The sequence below is a fragment of the Lepidochelys kempii genome, chromosome 8, assembly GCF_965140265.1.
Source record: "Lepidochelys kempii isolate rLepKem1 chromosome 8, rLepKem1.hap2, whole genome shotgun sequence".
Classification (NCBI taxonomy): Eukaryota; Metazoa; Chordata; order Testudines; family Cheloniidae; genus Lepidochelys; species Lepidochelys kempii.
The window spans coordinates 107263790-107282020 of record NC_133263.1 but is presented as its reverse complement, the minus strand read 5'-3'; the positions used below and the strand labels follow the sequence as shown (position 1 = coordinate 107282020).

The following is an 18231-nucleotide window of genomic DNA, read 5'->3' as shown; positions in this document are numbered from 1 at the left end:
CAGGTCCCCCTTGCTAGCCCCTGCACCATTAGTTACCGGGGCCAGAGAGAGAGTGGTTTGTGGTCCTTGCCTGTAAACCCAGGTACCGCACTGACCACAGCCACTGCTGGGTGTGAAGGCAGCCCCAAGACGTGACCTGAAAATGTCACCGATTTTACATTCCATCGTCATGCTCCCAGGGTGTGAACGTGAGAACAGGGAGGGGGTGAGTGGGCGGAGGACAGGCAAGGCCATTAACCACCAAGGAAGATCCCTCCTCCCCCAGTGCAAGGAACAGTGCACCCACGTCAGGTATTGTGGGTGCAGAGTAACAGCTCCGCTGGGCTCTAGTCTGCAGCCGCCTTGGGCTGAGTACAAGGCAAAGCCCCGAGCTCGAGGGAAGCAGGCGCTGTGGAGGCGGGGTGCTTGGCAGTCTGCACAGAGCAGCTAGCGCGGTCCGGAGGAGCATTCTCTGCAGCCAGCATTTCACATGGCTCAGCAATAGCCTCTGGTGCTCCAATGGGCTGGAGCTGGGCATTAGACACGGGGAACGAGTAGGGCCAGCTTAGCCCATGCTGCAGGGCAGCACTCGGTTCTTGAACGGAAACGTTCCCTGTCTCCAGGGAGGGCAGCCAGCCCCAGGGATCCCCCTCTCGGGGGACAGCATCTGAGGGCAGGACCGGCCACGGGCTGGGAATTGGGAGGGGTTGATTTTTAGAACCAATGTCCCAGTTCCCGGTGCCAGGGCACAGGCAGCGAAAGCCTTTAGATGGCAGCTATGTGCCACCCCCCGGCCCAGCTGCTCTGCGTGTGTGGGACTGTGTTCAACGTTTGCATTAATGGTCTGGAGGATGGTGTGGATTGCACCCTCAGCAAGTTCGCGGATGACACTAAGCTGGGAGGAGTGGTAGATACGCTGGAGGGTAGGGATAGGATACAGAGTGACCTAGACAAATCAGAGGATTGGGCCAAAAGAAATCTGATGAGGTTGAACAAGGACAAGTGCAGGGTCCTGCACTTAGGACAGAAGAATCCCATGCACCGCTACAGGCTGGGGACCGACTGGCTAAGCAGCAGTTCTGCAGAAAAGGACCTGGGGATTACAGTGGATAAGAAGCTGGATATGAGTCAGCAGTGTGCCCTCATTGCCAAGAAGGTCAACGGCATATTGGGCTGCATTAGCAGGAGCATTGCCAGCAGATCGAGGGAAGTGATTACTTCCCTCTGTTCTGCACTGGTGAGGCCACATCTGGAGTACTGTGTCCGGTTTTGGGCCCCACACTACAAGGATGTGAACAAATTGGAAAGAGTCCAGCAGAGGGCAACGAAAATGATTAGGGGGCTGGGGCACATGACTTATGAGGAGAGGCTGAGGGAACTGGGGCTATTTAGTCCTCAGAAGAGAAGAGTGAGGGGGGATTTGATAGCAGCCTTCAACTACCTAAAGGGGGTTCCAAAGAGGATGGAGCTCGGCTGTTCTCAGTGGTAGCAGATGACAGAACAAGGAGCAATGGTCTCACGTTGCAGTGGGAGAGGTTTAGGTTGGGTATTAGGAAATACTATTTCACTAGGAGGGTGGGGAAGCACTGGAATGGGTTACCTAGGGAGGTGGTGGAATCTCCTTCCTTAGAGGTTTTTAAGGCCCGGCTTGACAAAGCCCTGGCTGGGATGATTTAATTGGGGATTGGTCCTGCTTTGAGCAGGGGGTGGCACTAGATGACCTCCTGAGGTCCCTTCCAACCCTGATGTTCTAGGATTCTCTCCATCCCCCACCCCCTGGCTGCTCTGTACATGGAGCTGCTCATGCAGGCGTGACTAAACCCCCAGGCTCCTGCATACTCCTGACCCTCCTCCTCTCCTTCCAGCTCTTGGCCAATTCCAAAGCACATACCTCGCGGTTCATCAGTGCCAACCTTCCATGCAACAAATTTAAGAACCGCCTGGTGAACATCATGCCGTACGAGCTGACCAGAGTCTGCCTGCAGCCCATCCGTGGGGTCGAGGGCTCCGATTACATCAACGCCAGCTTCATAGATGGCTACAGGTAAGAGTCACCAGGACGCATGGGCCCATCCCCTCCTGCCTAGGAGCAGCTGGGACTGCCCATTGTGGGCGATGGGCTCTCCTGTCTGCCAGACGTTGCCTCCTGGTGCTGGATGGGAATGGAGTGGGTTGGATTTGAGTCTGATCCTGTTTCTCTTCATTGCATCGGGATCCTGGCTGGGGTCAGGTACCGCATGACAAACAAGCGTTAGCCAGAGCGCCCCCCTTTCTAGCTCCCAACGTGTGCACTCTTTGCCCCGTGCTGACAGGCACTTCCTGGGGTAACTGTTCCCACCCTCTATAAAAGCTCAGCATGGGCCCCTCTGCTGAGAGCCCCTGCTCGGTATCTGGCCTCCCAGGAAGCCCAGTTTAAGCTCGGCAGTAGCCAGAGCAGCCTCTTCAAGAAGGGGCCGCTTGGCAGTCAGCAGCAGCCGGTCTGCCAGCGGAGCTGTGGGAGGACTCGGGCGAAAGCTCGGGACAGGCAGGGCTGGAGCCAGGCACCAGTGAGAGCCTCGCAGCAGCCAGCTCTTGGGGACGCTCTGTACATAGCATGAGCAGGCAATCGGTGTCCTGCGTGACACGTTCCCGTGGTTCCATACAGCGTCTTCCCGGCTCCTGGGCACCGGTGAGGGCAAGGCAGGGCAGCGGCTGTGCCAGCTGCACCGAGCAGCAGCCTCACCCAGCCACCGGCCCAGGCACAAAACCTCCCCCAACCCTTTCCCTTGGCATTCAGCACAAACTAACGAGCCACTTACCCACCAGGAACTGGGCCAGCAGGTTCCTGCCTTGGGTCCCGGCTGCTCGACACCCGAGCCACGGACTGCAGGAGTGGGAATGAGTGAAACCCTGCCACGTAGGATGCCAGGGACCGGGGGGTCCCCCCAGCCCGGCCCAGACACTGCTCTCAGGGAATGGGCAGGCGGGGTCAGCGTGCTCCCAGCACTGCAGCCTCTTGGCTGGCTGCTGGCCCGAGAACAGCCTGGGCCCAGGGCAGTGAATACAGTCAGTCCTGGAGTGCTCTGAGGGAGAGGACAGGCCACTTAGAGCTGCATGGAGCCAGGTGGCAGTGGGCAGAGCTGGCCGCCTCCCTCTCTCATGCCCTGGAACCAGTGCAAACGCCAGCTGCAAACCAGGCCGCTTGTGGGGTGGGCGCCTGGGGAGGGCTCTGCCCCGGGCTGCCTTCCAGCGCCAGGCTCGGTGTGCGGTGCCCCGCCCCCCCCCGGCGAGCGAGGCTGTTTGTTGCATGGAGGTACGAGTGCCAGGACAGCAGATGGCACCATTTCAGGGCCGACCTGTCGCCTCCCTGAAGGGCTCTGTTCTCTCCTGCCCATTCCTCGGAACGGAGCGATCATTCCGAGGTGGATCTAACAAGATCAAGAGGCCCCAGCTCCTGCAGGCATCGCGAAAGCTGCGTCTTTATTAGCTCCTCTGTTTCTTCCTGCCCCCTTACTCTCCATGTTTCTGGTGTCATATAAACCCGCCAGAAGCAGCAGCCGAACGGTCACTGGTTTGTAGCCCCAGTGGAGAGATTAAATGGTAGAGAGATTTGATGATGGGAAGTGCCACAGGCCCCTATTCTGAGATCTCCAGTGCCCCTTAGTGGTGGAAACATGAACCGCTCCTTGTTACCGACGCCCAGGGCTCAGGAGTCTCCTCGGTCTTGCTGATTGCTGTGGATTTCCCCTGCACTCACTGAGCGTGGGGCACTGGGGTTATCCTGGCACAACAGCTCGCCCGTGTAATGCCACCAGAGAGCAGCGCCTGGGCCTACCCTGCTGCTTCCCTTGTGGCGACGTCTGGGGTGATCAAGAGGCATCTCGGGGGCCAGTGCCCAGCTGCAGAGCTAGGAGGGCTGGATGCCAATGCTGTTGGTGGCAGAATCAGCAGCCGAGCCCAGGCGTGGCCGTGCGACGCCCCGGGGATGCTGGGGTAGGGCTTTGTGCAGCTGAGGAGCAGTGTGCTAAGGGTGGTTGTCAAGGGGACAACAGGTTCTTGGTGGCTCAGGGACTCCTCTCCCTCCCCAACCCCCAGAGAGTCCAGCACACAGAGCTGCATCCGGCATGCCCCCCCTCCACCCCCAGTGGGCACTGCCCACGGGGACACCCTCCCACCGGCCCTCTTGCCCCCCACACTGGTCACTGATCCGGCTGCCAGTCCCTCCTCCCAGCTGCCGCAGAGCCCCGTGCCCAGCTCGGTGAATGCTCAGGGCCCAGCACTCTGCCCCATGCGGGACGGATGCCTGAGCCCCCCGGGTGGGTGTGGGCTGCCTGGGGACCCCTCGCCGGCTGTTCTGAGGGTGGCTTATTTGTGTTGCAGGCAGCAGAAAGCCTACATTGCTACGCAGGGGCCCCTGGCGGAGACCACGGAGGATTTCTGGCGCATGCTGTGGGAGCATAACTCCACCATCGTGGTGATGCTGACCAAGCTGCGCGAAATGGGCCGGGTACGTAAGGGCGGGGGGGTGAGGCTTGGGGGGCAGACCAGGGCTGCGGGGTGGGCTGGGGAAGGGGGGCCTGGGGAAGGCCCATGGAAGAGCCATGCTGCCAATGACCTGGGCCGTTTCCTGCTGCTGCTGGCTCTTTCCTTCCCCTGTCCCCTGAGCTGTTTCTGTGGGGCCTGTGCACACATCAGCAGAGTGTCCCAGCCTGGCTGGCTCCGCGCTAGGGTCCCGGAGGGCAAGGCTAGCCTGGGCCCAGCAGCTTGGGAGCAATCCGTTGGGTCGCTGACCGAGGGGTGGAGATACCCTATGGGGACATGGTTCTCTGTCCCCGGCTGCTGCTGCAACCCTACGTCAGCGAAGGCTCCCAGCCCTGGCTGGCCACGGCTGCTTCAGGGCCAGGGCTGTCCCAGGTGGAGCCGGCTGGCCGAGGCTGCACGGGGGTGGCAGACAGCGGGTTAGCAATGGCATCCCGGGTACACGCCCCACTGCACAGGGTGATGGCCCAGCCCCTAGCCAGGCCAGCTGACCTCACTGGTCTTGGGAGCTTGGCCCAATTCCAGGCCCCCATAACGGGCGGTGACCGGGGGGGACCCTGCCCTGGAGAGCGTCTGGTGCGGGGGATGGGGAGGGGCAGGGCTGGGGCTACGCAGACCCCCTGGGCGAGGACCCGGCTTTGCTGCTCACGCGTCTCCTCTTGTTGCAGGAAAAGTGCCACCAGTACTGGCCAGCGGAGCGCTCTGCCCGCTACCAGTACTTCGTGGTGGACCCCATGGCAGAGTACAGCATGCCCCAGTACATCCTCCGCGAGTTCAAGGTCACTGATGCCAGGGTGAGCGGGGCCGGCGGTGCTCTCGCGCGTGTCCCTCCCGTGGGAGCCACTCGTCGGGGCCGGGATCCCCTCGAGGGCCCAGCAGGCTGTCACTCCTGGAGCAGTCCTCGTCTCGCGGGGCAGGAGCCGACGGCCTGGCTGCGTGTCTGTGCTGGCCTAGCCCCATCCCAGCACCCCAGCCGTGACAGAGGCTGCCGGGCTCCTGGGCTGGGGCTGCACCTTCCTGAGTCAGGCATGGCCGGGCAGAGCCAGTGGAGACCTGCCGTGCCCCCTTCGCCCTGGTGTGCCCACTGGGCAGCGCTCGGTTACATTGGCGTCAGTCAGGCGCACCCAGTGCGAGAGGAGAGTCAGGCCCAGAGCAGGAGAGGGGAACGAAACCTGCCCAGGTCGCCTCTCCAGGTCTTCAGAGCCCAGTCCCCGGCCCAGGAACCCACCCCTGGGGCTCTGCGGAGCCCAGCCCCTGCGAGGCACAGCCAGTCCCCGGCCCAGGAGCCCACCCCTGGGGTTCTGTGGAGCCCGGCCCCTGCGAGGCACAGCCAGTCCCCGACCCAGGAGCCCACCTCTGGGGTTCTGCGGAGCCCGGCCCCCGCGAGACACAGCCAGTCCCCGGCCCAGGAACCCACCCCTGGGGCTCTGCGGAGCCCGGCCCCTGCGAGACACAGCCAGTCCCCGGCCCGGGAACCCACCCCTGGGGTTCTGCGGAGCCCAGCCCCTGCGAGGCACAGCCAGTCCCCGACCCAGGAGCCCACCCCTGGGGTTCTGCGGAGCCCGGCCCCTGCGAGGCACAGCCAGTCCCCGACCCAGGAGCCCACCTCTGGGGCTCTGCAGAGCCCAGCCCCTGCGAGGCACAGCCAGTCCCCGGCCCAGGAGCCCACCTCTGGGGCTCTGCAGAGCCCGGCCCCTGCGAGGCACAGCCAGTCCCCGACCCAGGAGCCCACCTCTGGGGCTCTGCAGAGCCCGGCCCCTGCGAGGCACAGCCAGTCCCCGGCCCAGGAACCCACCCCTGGGGCTCTGCGGAGCCCGGCCCCTGCGAGACACAGCCAGTCCCCGGCCCAGGAACCCACCCCTGGGGCTCTGCGGAGTCCGGCCCCTGTGAGACACAGCCAGTCCCCGGCCCGGGAACCCACCCCTGGGGCTCTGTGGGCTGGCACGTGAGCAGGGCCTAGACAGATGCCTCCTTCCCTGCAGGATGGGCAATCACGGACCATCCGCCAGTTCCAGTTCACAGACTGGCCCGAGCAGGGAGTGCCGAAGACCGGTGAGGGCTTCATTGACTTCATAGGGCAGGTGCACAAAACCAAGGAGCAGTTTGGCCAGGACGGGCCCATCACGGTACACTGCAGGTGAGCGCTGGCCGGGCAGGTGCCGGAGGATTCCTGGAGAGCAGAGCATTCCCCTGAGACGCTGTCCTCCACAGAGCCATGAGGGGTCCTGCTCAGCCGCGCTCCCTGGCGCCCTCCGTGGGGCAGAGCTGGGAACGGCAGGGGGAACTGCAGGCTGCCACACAGGCCATGGTGTGGAGCCTGGACCCCCAGCAGGCCCCATGGCTCTGCAGGCTCAGCACCTCCAGCAGAGCCAGTATGCTGGGGAAGGCACACGGGGAGCTGCAGGGAGGCCGGGTGGTGCCCACAGGGCCGGGCAACAGGAAGCAGAGGCCCCCGAGAGTCTCTGCAAGCCCCTTCCCATCCAACATGTCCTGCACTGGGCAGAATGGGCCCCGGGGGCCCAGGTGGCTCAGTGACGGGGCAGGGCTGCGGGGGGGTGGGGCCCCAAAGCCGCCATCCTGGGGACCTGTGTCCCTGGGGCCGGGGATCTCTGCTGACAGTCCCTCTGCTCCTTGTGCTGCACAGTGCCGGGGTCGGGCGCACGGGAGTGTTCATCACACTCAGCATAGTCCTGGAGCGCATGCGCTATGAAGGGGTGGTTGACATGTTCCAGACGGTGAAGACCTTGCGAACGCAGCGACCAGCCATGGTGCAGACAGAGGTAGGTGTCCGCTGACTGAGGGCAGGAGCTCCCCCAGGATGGGAGCTGGCTCCCCTCCAGCCCTTGCTGGGGTGTGCCCGGAAAAGGGAGACAGCCAGGGGCCCGGCGCTGCCCTACGCCTGTTTGGAAGGGTCTCGTTTCAACAGAGCTGAATCTGGCAGCAGGTCCCAGTCTCTGGCCAGCCCTGGGCTCCAGGCTGGATCAGGAAGCCCCGTCTGCGCATAGGTCACAGCCCCGGTGGGAGGAGGGTTCTTGGGCCGGGCTGGGCTGGGGCGGGGGGTGGGAACTGGAATCCCGCTCTCTGCTCTATGCTGTGCCCCACACTCTACCCCCAACCTGCCCCCACCCAGAGCAGCCAGGCGGGTTTGCAGGCACAGGTGTGTCTGTCCAGCTCTGCAGGCCCCGGCCAGGCCACTGGTTAATGTCTGGCGTCTTGCTGCTTGGGCCTGGGCAGGGAGGCAGCAGCCTCACGGGGGTTAGTTCTGAGCCACCGGCCTGTCGTGACCCTGGCTGTGCTTGGAGATCTCGCTCTGAGCTGGGAAGGGCCTGTCTGTGGCAGGAGGGCTGCCAGCTGCATGGAGAGCCCCTCTCCAGGACCAGGCCTGGCACTGCTCTAGGGACAACCAGAGCAGGGAACCAGCAGCAGGCCCCGACTGTGTCAAGCAGGGTGGCCAGGGCCCCGGGGGGCACCTTAACCTCTGACCCTTCAACCCACCCAGGGAGGGATGGCTCCCAGCCAGATCCTGCAGGACAGCCCAGCGCATGCCACTCTCCCTGGGGCTTGGGTGAAGTGCAGCCTCCATGCTAACATACCAGCCTGAGCTGGGCTGGGCAAAACTGCTTCGGGCAGCACCCCAGACCCCATCCAAGGGCCCCACCTGGCCCCCGCCTTGCAGGCTGTTCTTACTGCGCAGAGGGCGACGGGGCCAGAGAGACGCAGGGGCCAAGATGGCACAGGGCGTCTGGGGCAGAGCAGGTCTCCCGCGTCCCAGGGTAGTGCTCTAACCACTGGGCCGCCCTGCCTCCTAGAGCTTGCCCGTGTGCAGAGACCGGGGCTGGGGACGGCACCTTCTATTTGCTCGAGCTGTCCCGGTGGTGAGTCCCCTGTGCCGCGCAGCGCCCCGCCTTCCGCACAGGGCACCTCCCTTCACACGCTGCCCTCTCTCCTCGCAGGACCAGTACCAGCTGTGCTATCGAGCAGCGCTGGAGTATCTCGGCAGCTTTGACCACTATGCAACGTAACTAGTGCTTCCCCCGTCGCAGTGGGAATGTCTGGGAGCCGAGAGGGTCCTTCTGAGCCACAGCTGCCATTCTTCAGTCCTGTACAGATCCTGCTGCTGCCGAGGCAGCAGTCCTCTCACGACCAACCAAATCTGACCCCTGCATTCGGGAGCATCGCCCCCCGCTGAGCACGGGCGTCCGACTCCAACAGCATTTCCAGTGTCCCGTCCAATTTCTGCTCACTCGTCTCCCTCTCACCCCCCTTGCGCGACTGCATTTCACAGCCAGGCTTTAGGTGGATGGAACGGGATCTTTTTTTATCTGTAAAATAGTTACTCGTGTTTTTATAACCCTTTCTCTTTGTTTGCTAGTCTGACCATCTGGCTGGGCAGGGCTGGGTCCGTCAGGCCTTCTGGGGGTTCCTTTCCTTTGGCTTTTCTTTCTTCCCTTCTCCCGTGTTCGGATCCGCCCCTGCCTTTGGTGCTGCCCATTTTAGTGCAGCCCCCTTGGAGACCCCCAGCAGTAACTGGCTCACATTTCCAGACCCTCTCCATTCCCCATAGGCTGCTTTTCATCCTCTGTAGACTAGAAAACTTCACCGAACTGGAGCTAAGCTACTGAGTCTTTTTGTATCTGTTTTCCCCTTATTTCCTGTGGGGGGGAAGGGACTTTGGGTCGCGGGAGAGACGACTCCAGCACAAGCTCGAAACTGGTCAGTCCTATTAAAGTGCGCATTAACCCGTTCAGTGCCCATGTGTGTTGGCCGATCCCAACCTGACGTGACTTGTCGGCACTGCTGCGGTTGTGAGAGACCCGACATCCCGGACTCCTGGCTGGGGGGTGTCTCACTGGGGAGGGGGCGGGGCCGCAGCAGAAGCCGGCCGCGCAACGCGTCTCGTGCTGCAGTTGTGCGTGTGCAGGGAACTCTCACCAATGAATGCATCGCCGCACTTCCCCAGGGAAGGAGCACAATTCTAGCCGCTCCCGCAAGGGGGCTGCATGGGCTATTTTTGGAAAATGGGGTACTTCAGGGAAGGGGCAGCGGGGGAGGGGGGACGTTTTCGGAGGTTGGGTGTATCTATAATTTCTGCTATCCTGCAAATGTTTAAAGTCACTAGAATATTGTACTTTCTGCTACTTCAGGACGTTCTAATGAACCAATGTGGCAAGTCTACTGGACTTAATTTAATGGTACTATATCTTACTACTCCTTATTCTGTCACGCTTGCACTAAAGATGGGGAGAGCCGCCCTCTCTCGAGTGCACAGAGTTCTCAATAAAGGTGGTGGAAGGGTAGCTAATTGTATTATCAAATGTATTCTGAATGCTAAGAATCTGAGCGATGGTGAAATCAGCAACCCAGGGTGGGGATCTTGGAGGACACGTTCATTTTTACCGTGTGGGTGCATAGTGCCGTAGGGGTCACTGGTGTATACAGTCTGTTTTCTATTTGTTAATAAAAAAACAAATCTACAGCATCATTGCATAATTCTTGATGTTAATAAATTTGAATAATCAGGTTTCATACAAGCTGGTCTTGCTGCCTTCTTTGTTCAGCAATAAACAGAAGCCAGGGGCCTTTCTGCAGCGGGCCCTTGTCAGCTCCCACCCTTACGGAGCAGGCAAGCTCCCCAGGCTGCAAGGGACGAGGGCTGGGGTGCTGCTTGCAGGGACGGAGCCCTCGGGGCCTCTCCCTTGCGGGATTCCCAGCAGCTGGCTGGGCCTACAGCGGAAGTCGTGGAGCCCAGCCTGGCTGAGAACAGATGAGCAGGGGAAAGGGGGCTGTGGCCTCTTCAGAATGACCCCTCCCCATCCTCTGCCATGGCCACGTGCAGCGCAGGGAGAAGGGGGCACAGGCCCTGCCAGAGGCTTGGCAGCTGAGCACCTGCATTGATCACGCTCTGACCCTGTCGCAGGGGGCAGACCTTGCCCACTGCAGTCAGCAGAGAGGTGTGAAGAGCCGCTCTTGTCCCAGTGCCACAGCTCTCTGGGGCTGACACTGCTCAGCTTCCCCTCCTGGAGAAAGGAGACGCTCAACCCTGCTCGCTGGGCTCTGCGGGGCTGACGGACGGAAACAGACGCTCCTTCCAGGGGCGATGAGGAAAGGGAGCAGCTCTGCTAACCATGGAGGGGGAGCTCCCTCTCCTGGGCTTGGTGGGGCTCAGCTCCCCTTCCTCTGTGGAGCGAAGTACGGGGGATGGGCACTGCCAGCAGCAGCTGGTACCTGGCAGGGAGGGGGGCCCCACCCCCCTGCAGAACACAACCCCTGGCACCAGTTGTGGGTCCCAGCGGGGCTCCCCACTGTGCATCCCCTGGCAGGTTCCTGCTCCCCACCGCCCCCCTCCCCTCAGTACCGATGCTCCAGGCCAGTGGGATGTGGATGGGGGGCACTGCCGGCCAGGAACCCCTTTTTGATATAATGCCTCTCTCGCCGCCTCTTTCTGCCCCTGCTGCCTCCCGCCGGGGGTCGCGGGACGCTGCGCCGCACGGAGCCGTGAGACCCGAGACAGAGCTGCACTGGCATCATTAGGGCATGGCTGAGCTGCCGGGGGCTCTGGTATAATCTTCGAGGTGGGAGCGTCATGCACATTCCCTGACCAGCCCACACCGAGAGCAGCAAAGCGTCCCCAGCGATCCGCCCGTGCTTGCATAACCATGGAGAAGTTGCCCTTTCTCTTGCGGTACCAGGTGGGCTAATGCCAAAATAGGGATGTTTGTTCCATCTGTTGCCCCACCACCGGTCAGGAACCCCATTGCCACAAATCCAGCCACTATTTCTGGCATGTTGCCGAGAGTCATCGTTCTGCATAGTAGGAGACAATTCATGGCACTGCACACTTGCATGACAACGGCCCCACTTTGGAATTTCCCAACTCCAAAATAATTTCCCACCGACCAGCAGCAATCTAATGTCACAAGTTTCCAGCATGATCACCACTCACTTCTCCCCGTCCAGACGTTTCTCATTCTGGTGTCCCTGTGCTGGGGGGGTTGGGGCAAGCTTGGCGCACAGATCCAGGAATGTGGCCTTTCGCATCGGAAAGGTCTGCAGCCCCTGCTCACCAGCCCACACCTGCATTACAATGGGATCCACCAGTCAGTGCTCATTTCTTGGGCCCAGAAGCAGTGCTCCACCTTCTGCAGCTACTCCATGAAAGCCACCAGGAAGCTGCATGTTTTCTTTGCTATGTCCAGCAGCTAAGTCCCCTTGGAGAGATCCTCATCGTCCTCGTTGTGATCCCTGTTGCTGCAGTGCGCCCTGGAGGTCGGCAAGTACAGGAGGAGGGTATGTCCTGCATTTGCGAAGTTCGTGAGAATAGTGCTGAGCTCTGGGGGTGATGGCCGAGACTGAAAAACGCTGTGTGGATTTGGGGGATTTTCAAACAGTGTGAGAATTATGGGCTCTGGAATGTATTCAGCGATGGAGAAAGTTGTATGCGGGGTACTTGACCCCTAGCTCCCAGAAATCCGGGGTGAATTGTTACTAGCCCACAGAGCGCTGCAAAGATGTCCAAAGAGGCGTTGCAGCAGACGGCGGTGCGTGCTACGCTGGGGTACCTACCTGTAGTGCACCGCTCCTTACTTCAGCGCGCCCACTCCGGGGGATTACACCCAGCGCCAATAAAGCAGACAAAATGCACGTGCCCCAGTGATCTACGAACTTCAGCGGCTGTACGGTTACATATGTTTGCGTCGCCTGAAGTTCGTAGTGTAGCCATGGCCGAAGAGCAGGGCTACGCTACAGAGACCCCAGGGCAGAGCCATGCCAGAGTAAGCCCAGCGTGGAGATGCAGCCTCCACCTAGAAAGGGGTTGTTCCATCGTGGTAGGAACGTCACCGCCCTGGACAATGGCAGCTCCATCAATGAAAGCGTCCTCCCACCGACATCCATGGTGGGGGGTGGGGGGGGAGGCCACAGCAATGGTGTGTATTCTTCACACCCGTGACTTACATAGCTGTAGCTCACGAAAGCTCATGCTCAAATAAATTGGTTAGTCTCTAAGGTGCCACAAGTCCTCCTTTTCTTTTTGCGAATACAGACTAACACGGCTGTTACTCTGAAACCTAACTTTTAAGTGTAGCTCAGTCCCTGCCCTGGAGAGCTTAGGCCTATCTCACCATGGGTCTGTGCAGCACCTAATGTAACAGGGGCCCTGCTGTCAGCTGGAGGCCTCTGGGTGTAGCTACTGCCTTCATTTCACTTTTACAACCCTCTCCGGCTCCACCTTGTTTTCAGTCTGTTTCTCTCAGAAGAATTTTCCTGTAACATGTCCAGGGTGATTTTCCCTTTCACGTTGCCCAGATGTGATATTTTCCCCCCTGATTCTCTTAACTTCTTATGTCTCCATGCGTTTCCTGGAAGTGGGTTAAGCTAACCACATAGGAAGGCATGCTCAGAGAAGACTGCAGCTATGTCTGCAGCTGTGCCACTGTAGGGTTCCAGCCTAGCTACTCCCTGCAGCCTTGGGAGGGGTTCTCCCAGCACTGTAGTTAAATCACCTCCCTGAGCGGCACTGGCGAGCTCGGGGTTCGGGCAGCATGGCTCTGTGTCTCAGGCGGTGGGGCTTGCCCAAGAGCCGGAGCCCTACCAAAGTAAGTTTTCAGCCTCCACCCAGGGCGCTTGTGAGGAATAGCTACTGGGTTTTCAATTCGCATCTTAGATGCTTTTTCAATAGTTTCCCTGTATAGACAGGTGTATAGCGAACACCAGCTGGCCACATCTGGCCTAAGCTTACCATCTCACCTGTTCGGAAATGGGAGCTGTCCCTGCCCCTGGACCCCAGCCCTAAGGATTCCTTGTGAACATCCCCTGCGCTCATCTCTGCTCTGCGGTGCTCCGCCACGTAGGAGGCCGGACTGCTGCACTTCCCAAGAGCAGCCTGTTGCCCGCATCTGTCAGCACAGCTCCGAACAGAAGCAAAGGGCCATGTCCCGCACTCCTCGTATCCGTGTGAGCAGGGGTGACCCGCTGCATGCACTACCCACTCCGGTCCAGCTGGCTGTCCCAAACACAGGGCCAGGCCGTCAGGTGCAGGCCGATGAATGAGAGAATGTATTTGTGTGGGACACACCACACCACATAAAACGGCCCATTTACTGGTTAATTCCTCCTATCACTCATACCAGGGCAACTCTGGATAGACTCTCAGTTCATTCTCCGGCTTCCTGGGGCAGAATTAAGGGGTCAGGGCTGCTGGGTACTGTAATTCTGTATTTGCTGCATTTCAGAGGTTTAGGTAAGGCACATTTTACAGTCTGGAAGGGTGCAAGACACAGCTGGTCAACCTTAATGCTGCGTCAGCCACGATTTTGGGCAGTGAACATCAGTGAAGGCTGTTGGAAGGGACTTGTAGTTTGCAATGCTCCTGCATCCCTTTCCGGGAGAGGAAAAAAACCATTGGCTTTCAAAGCCTGGCAATACAAAGCTCCCCGCTGCTTTTCAGAGCCGATGGTGTGTGCAGGGCACATGCCTACCTCAGCAGCAAAGAACAGCCCGAGCCCCTGGGGGCAGGGGAGGCTCCCAGTCTAGGAGCTGGCATTTTATCCTGGTATCTGCAGCTGATTTCAGGGGCTAAGGATGCTTAGCCAACCCACCACTCCTCCTGCTGGGGATAATGGTCTTCTGCACTCATCGGCTTCCCAGGGCTAGCTCATTACCATTTAACACGTGTATGGGATGCCTTCAATAAGCAGAGTGCTTTGTGGAGGAAATAAAGGCCCAGTCCCTGCCCCAAGATCACTTGCAGCACCAGAGCTGATGTACCATTCTCAGGATTGGTTAGTGCAGGGTTTTGGGAATGAGTTATGGAGCCTTTTGCTTCTAGGTCACCAGTTCAAACCAAGTCCAGGATGGTTGGGACCAAATGCTGTCAGCTTTTGAGGGCTGTTTGGTGGCCTTTGTGAAATTAATTGGGATTGAGGAGTCTCAGACCAGCTGATGGACGGACATCCCAACTGCAAAAAAACCCACCACTATAAGTAGCACTTATTAGAGTCTTAACCTCCCCCCCCCACCCCACCCCCACTCCCTCCCCCAATCACATTCCCTCAACTGCTCTAGAAGGGGCTGCTGTGCAGGACATGGCAGCGTAAGGCAAGAGTGTATCCTCCGTGCTGCGCTCCCTCACATCGCTGAGCTCCCCGCCCAGTCACCTCTTCTGAACTGAGCGGTGCAAAGGCTGCAGCGAGCCAACGTTCCTGCTCTGAGCACCAGAGGGTGCCTCTGTCTTTGGGCTGCATTTTATCTTCGCAGGGAACTGCTGCAAGACCCTCTTTTTGACAAAGCTAGCTCACCATAGCCAAATCAATGGGGGAGCAGGGAAAAATAAAACCACCCAGGTACAGGATATGCCAAGCAGACCACCGTCTCGCCACAGGAAGGGCCACGATTCTGAGCCCACATGCACTGATATAAACCTGGGATAATTTAACGGAAGTCATCACGCTCAACTGAAACTGGTGTAAGAGGTGACGGGTCCATGAAGTCCAGCAAATCCCCGTGCATACCTAAGTTACTTGAGAAGGTATAGGAACTACAGAGATGGGGACTGTACCTAATTCTAGCTTAGGCAGACACACATGGAAATGTGGGTAGAAACATTAATTAATTGAGCAAATTGGATTAAGCTAAACAGCGTAAAGGCACTCATGGTGGAATAAGAGCGTCCACCAGGGAAGCTAGTGCGCCTTGGCTGTTATGGGCTACAGCCACGTGTAGAACATCCTCAAGTGTCTTAATTGCAACTTGTGAGGCCACTATCTGACCGTGTGTCCTGCTGTCCCCACACGCTGCAGCACTCTGTCTTAGCTGGAAGGAGAAGGCACTACGATGTCTGTCAGAAGCAGGCGGGGGCACTGCTTAAAAATGGGGGGGGGGGCGGCGTGGAGCGGTGAGGACTGCATATCCACCAGCGTGGATAACACGCGAGTCCCGCCCCCACATCTGGGTGTACTGGAGGGGAAAGGGCGCTGCACACCATCAGCAGCACGGGAGGCTGGCAGAGATGTGAAGTGGCCCGTTCATCGTAACAGGATTTTCACAGATGAACGGGGATGAGTGAAACCTGAGGCCACATTTACACTAGCGAGCTCACAGCTGTACCCAGGCAGCTGTGCCGCGGTAACATCGCTCTTGTAGCTGCTCTGTGCTGGCGGGAGAGACCTAATTAAACTACCCCCCGCGAGTGGCGGGAATGCGTCCCTGAGCACCTCTAGTTCCAGCAGCTGTGCTGAGCAGCATACAGGAGACGGGCAAAAGTGCTAGCATGGACATAGCCTGAAACAACAGCTTGAGACCTGTGACTTGCTCCATTCAGCCCAACAGACGTTCTCGTCCCCCTATCCCTGCTTGTCCGCACGCACAAGCTGTACCGCTTTACCAGCCTAGTTAACATGGGACAGCCACCTAGCGTGGATGGAAATGTACTGCTATAAAAGAGCTTATGCTGGTATAGCGTATTCCTGGCTGGAAAGGGGTCTAAGCACTCATATCCCAGTGTAGGAATGCATCCGAGGAAGTGAGCTGGAGCTCATGAAAGCTCATGCGCAAATAAATTGGTTAGGCTCTAGGGTGCCACAAGTCCTCCTTTTCTTGATGTCCTCATACACTCCTGGCCCAGAACTGACTGGGAATCTTGCACCAGCCTCTCTGATGTCATTGTCAGGGTGGTAGCCAATCCCTCGCATTTTAGCCTAGCCCAACACCACTGGACCTGGCTTCCCCAGCTTGAGGGACTCTCACTAGCTGCACTCACATTATCACTCTAAAAACAGCTGCGTAACCACCACTTTGAAATTGGACTTTGGCTTGGGCTCTGAGGCCCACCCCTGTTCCTGGGCCTCAGGAACCAAGCCACAACTCAAAAGTGCTGTCTATGCAGGTATTTTTAGAGCACTAACATGAACGCAGAGCCATTGACCTGGGCTGGGAGGCTCCCTGCCATGGGCTGTGTATGCATAGCCTTATGGACCAGGCGGCTGCAGCTAGCCCTCCCTGTTCAATCAGGCCTGCCTGTGCCATAATTCCCTGCCTCCTAGCCTAAGGGGGCACCCTGAAACACCTGGGCCTCATAAAACTCCGTTTGGAAGAGAGATGACAGGGAGCAACCTGGGCTTCTGCAGAAGGGCCTAACTCCAGGGGAGGAGCCTGGGGGGCCAGAGCTCTATTCCAGCACAGAGAGACTTAACGGTAGCCCAGAGGGGCTGAGTGTGAGAGGGAAACAGTCTGGGAGTCAGCACTCTATCCCAGAGCCAGAGATGACGGTAGCCCAGAAGGGACTGGGAACGCTGCCTGGAGGGCAGGAGGAAGAAGAGCCTTTCTGTTTCTTTGGATCTGGGTAACCCTGAAATGAGACTGGACACTGACACTGACCCAGATGGAGAACCGAGCCATGTGAACTGCCAGGAGAGACAAAAAGTCCTGGTAAATTGTATAAAAAGCTCATTGGGGGGGCTGTATTGTGGGACCTACTTGTTCAAACAACCCCAAATTTGGATCTCTACCCCCCATCCCTCACAAACTGCAGCAGATTACAAGATAATCTGAATGTGCATGTGGTGGTGACCCTGCCCCACTATAATGTCATTCCCCAAATTACTCCCTGCTTGCTTGACCTTTTTTAGATCCTCAGCATGTAATGCCCACCACAGAGCCTATCTGCAACTGGTCCTATGGAACAGGATGTCATGGTTTGCATTCTATACGCCTTCCCTGCCCCATGGACGGGAAGAGAGACTCTGAAATGATAGTTCTCAGCAGAGACGTGCGCTACCCCATCCCTTGCAATGGGGTGTTAATGCCAAAGTCTGATCATGACAAGGCAAAGGTTATTCATTTATGATTGTTAAGAGCAATGCTTAGCAAATGTGTTCATCTGAGGGGGCTGGATAATCAGACGATGGTTTATTCAGCACCACAGCTGAGCAGAGTGTTAAGAACCACCAACCCATAACCCTGTGCTCTGATGGGATCTTCCAGTCTATTTTTAAATATTTAACTTCCACACAGTGAAGCACTGGGGTACTGCCCTTTGTAGTCTAGTCCGCACTCCAGTGCAACTCACTCCAAAGTTTCGCCTGTTTAAAAAACAAAAAATCTTAATTTCATCTCAATACTCCTAATCCAAGATTCTAGGTGAGCCACCAGGAAAAGGAGAAAGGGATCTCACTTATCAGAAGAGGTTTGAGATGGGTCCAGTCGCCACCAAACAGGAGGGAGGCGAGCAGATGAGGTGCCAACAAAGGTGGAGATGTCTAGTTGGCAGCCGGTATCTAGCGGAGTGCCCCAAGGGTCGGTCCTCGGGCCGGTTTTGTTCAATATCTTCATAAATGATCTGGAGGATGGTGTGGATTGCACCCTCAGCAAGTTTGCAGATGACACTAAACTGGGAGGAGTGGTAGATACGTTGGAGGGTAGGGATAGGATACAGAGGGACCTAAACAAATTAGAGGATTGGGCCAAAAGAAATCTGATGATGTTCAACAAGGACAAGTGCAGAGTCCTGCACTTAGGATGGAAGAATCCCATGCACCGCTATAGACTAGGGACCGAATGGCTAGGCAGCAGTTCTGCAGAAAAGGACCTAGGGGTTACAGTGCATGAGAAGCTGGATACGAGTCAACAGTGTGCCCTTGTTGCCAAGAAGGCCAATGGCATTTTGGGATGTATACGTAGGGGCATTGCCAGCCGATCTAGGGACGTGATCGTTCCCCTCTATTCGACATTGGTGAGGCC

At 58.4% G+C, this 18231-nt stretch overlaps 1 protein-coding gene across 13 annotated transcripts in view; it reads left to right on the top strand.

Moving 5' to 3' along the window:
- The window catches only part of PTPRF (protein tyrosine phosphatase receptor type F), a 427118-nt gene extending 417090 nt beyond the window's left edge, over positions 1-10028 (top strand). For all 13 annotated transcript variants that reach the window (XM_073357995.1, XM_073357994.1, XM_073357992.1 and 10 more), the window contains 6 exons: positions 1845-2023; positions 4339-4465; positions 5166-5291; positions 6480-6634; positions 7142-7277; positions 8451-10028. In XM_073357995.1, the coding sequence (XP_073214096.1) occupies positions 1845-2023; positions 4339-4465; positions 5166-5291; positions 6480-6634; positions 7142-7277; positions 8451-8519 (792 nt within the window). In that variant the 3' untranslated portion in view covers positions 8520-10028. The remainder of the gene's footprint in view (positions 1-1844; positions 2024-4338; positions 4466-5165; positions 5292-6479; positions 6635-7141; positions 7278-8450) is intronic.
- Positions 10029-18231: the final 8203 nt, after the last annotated feature.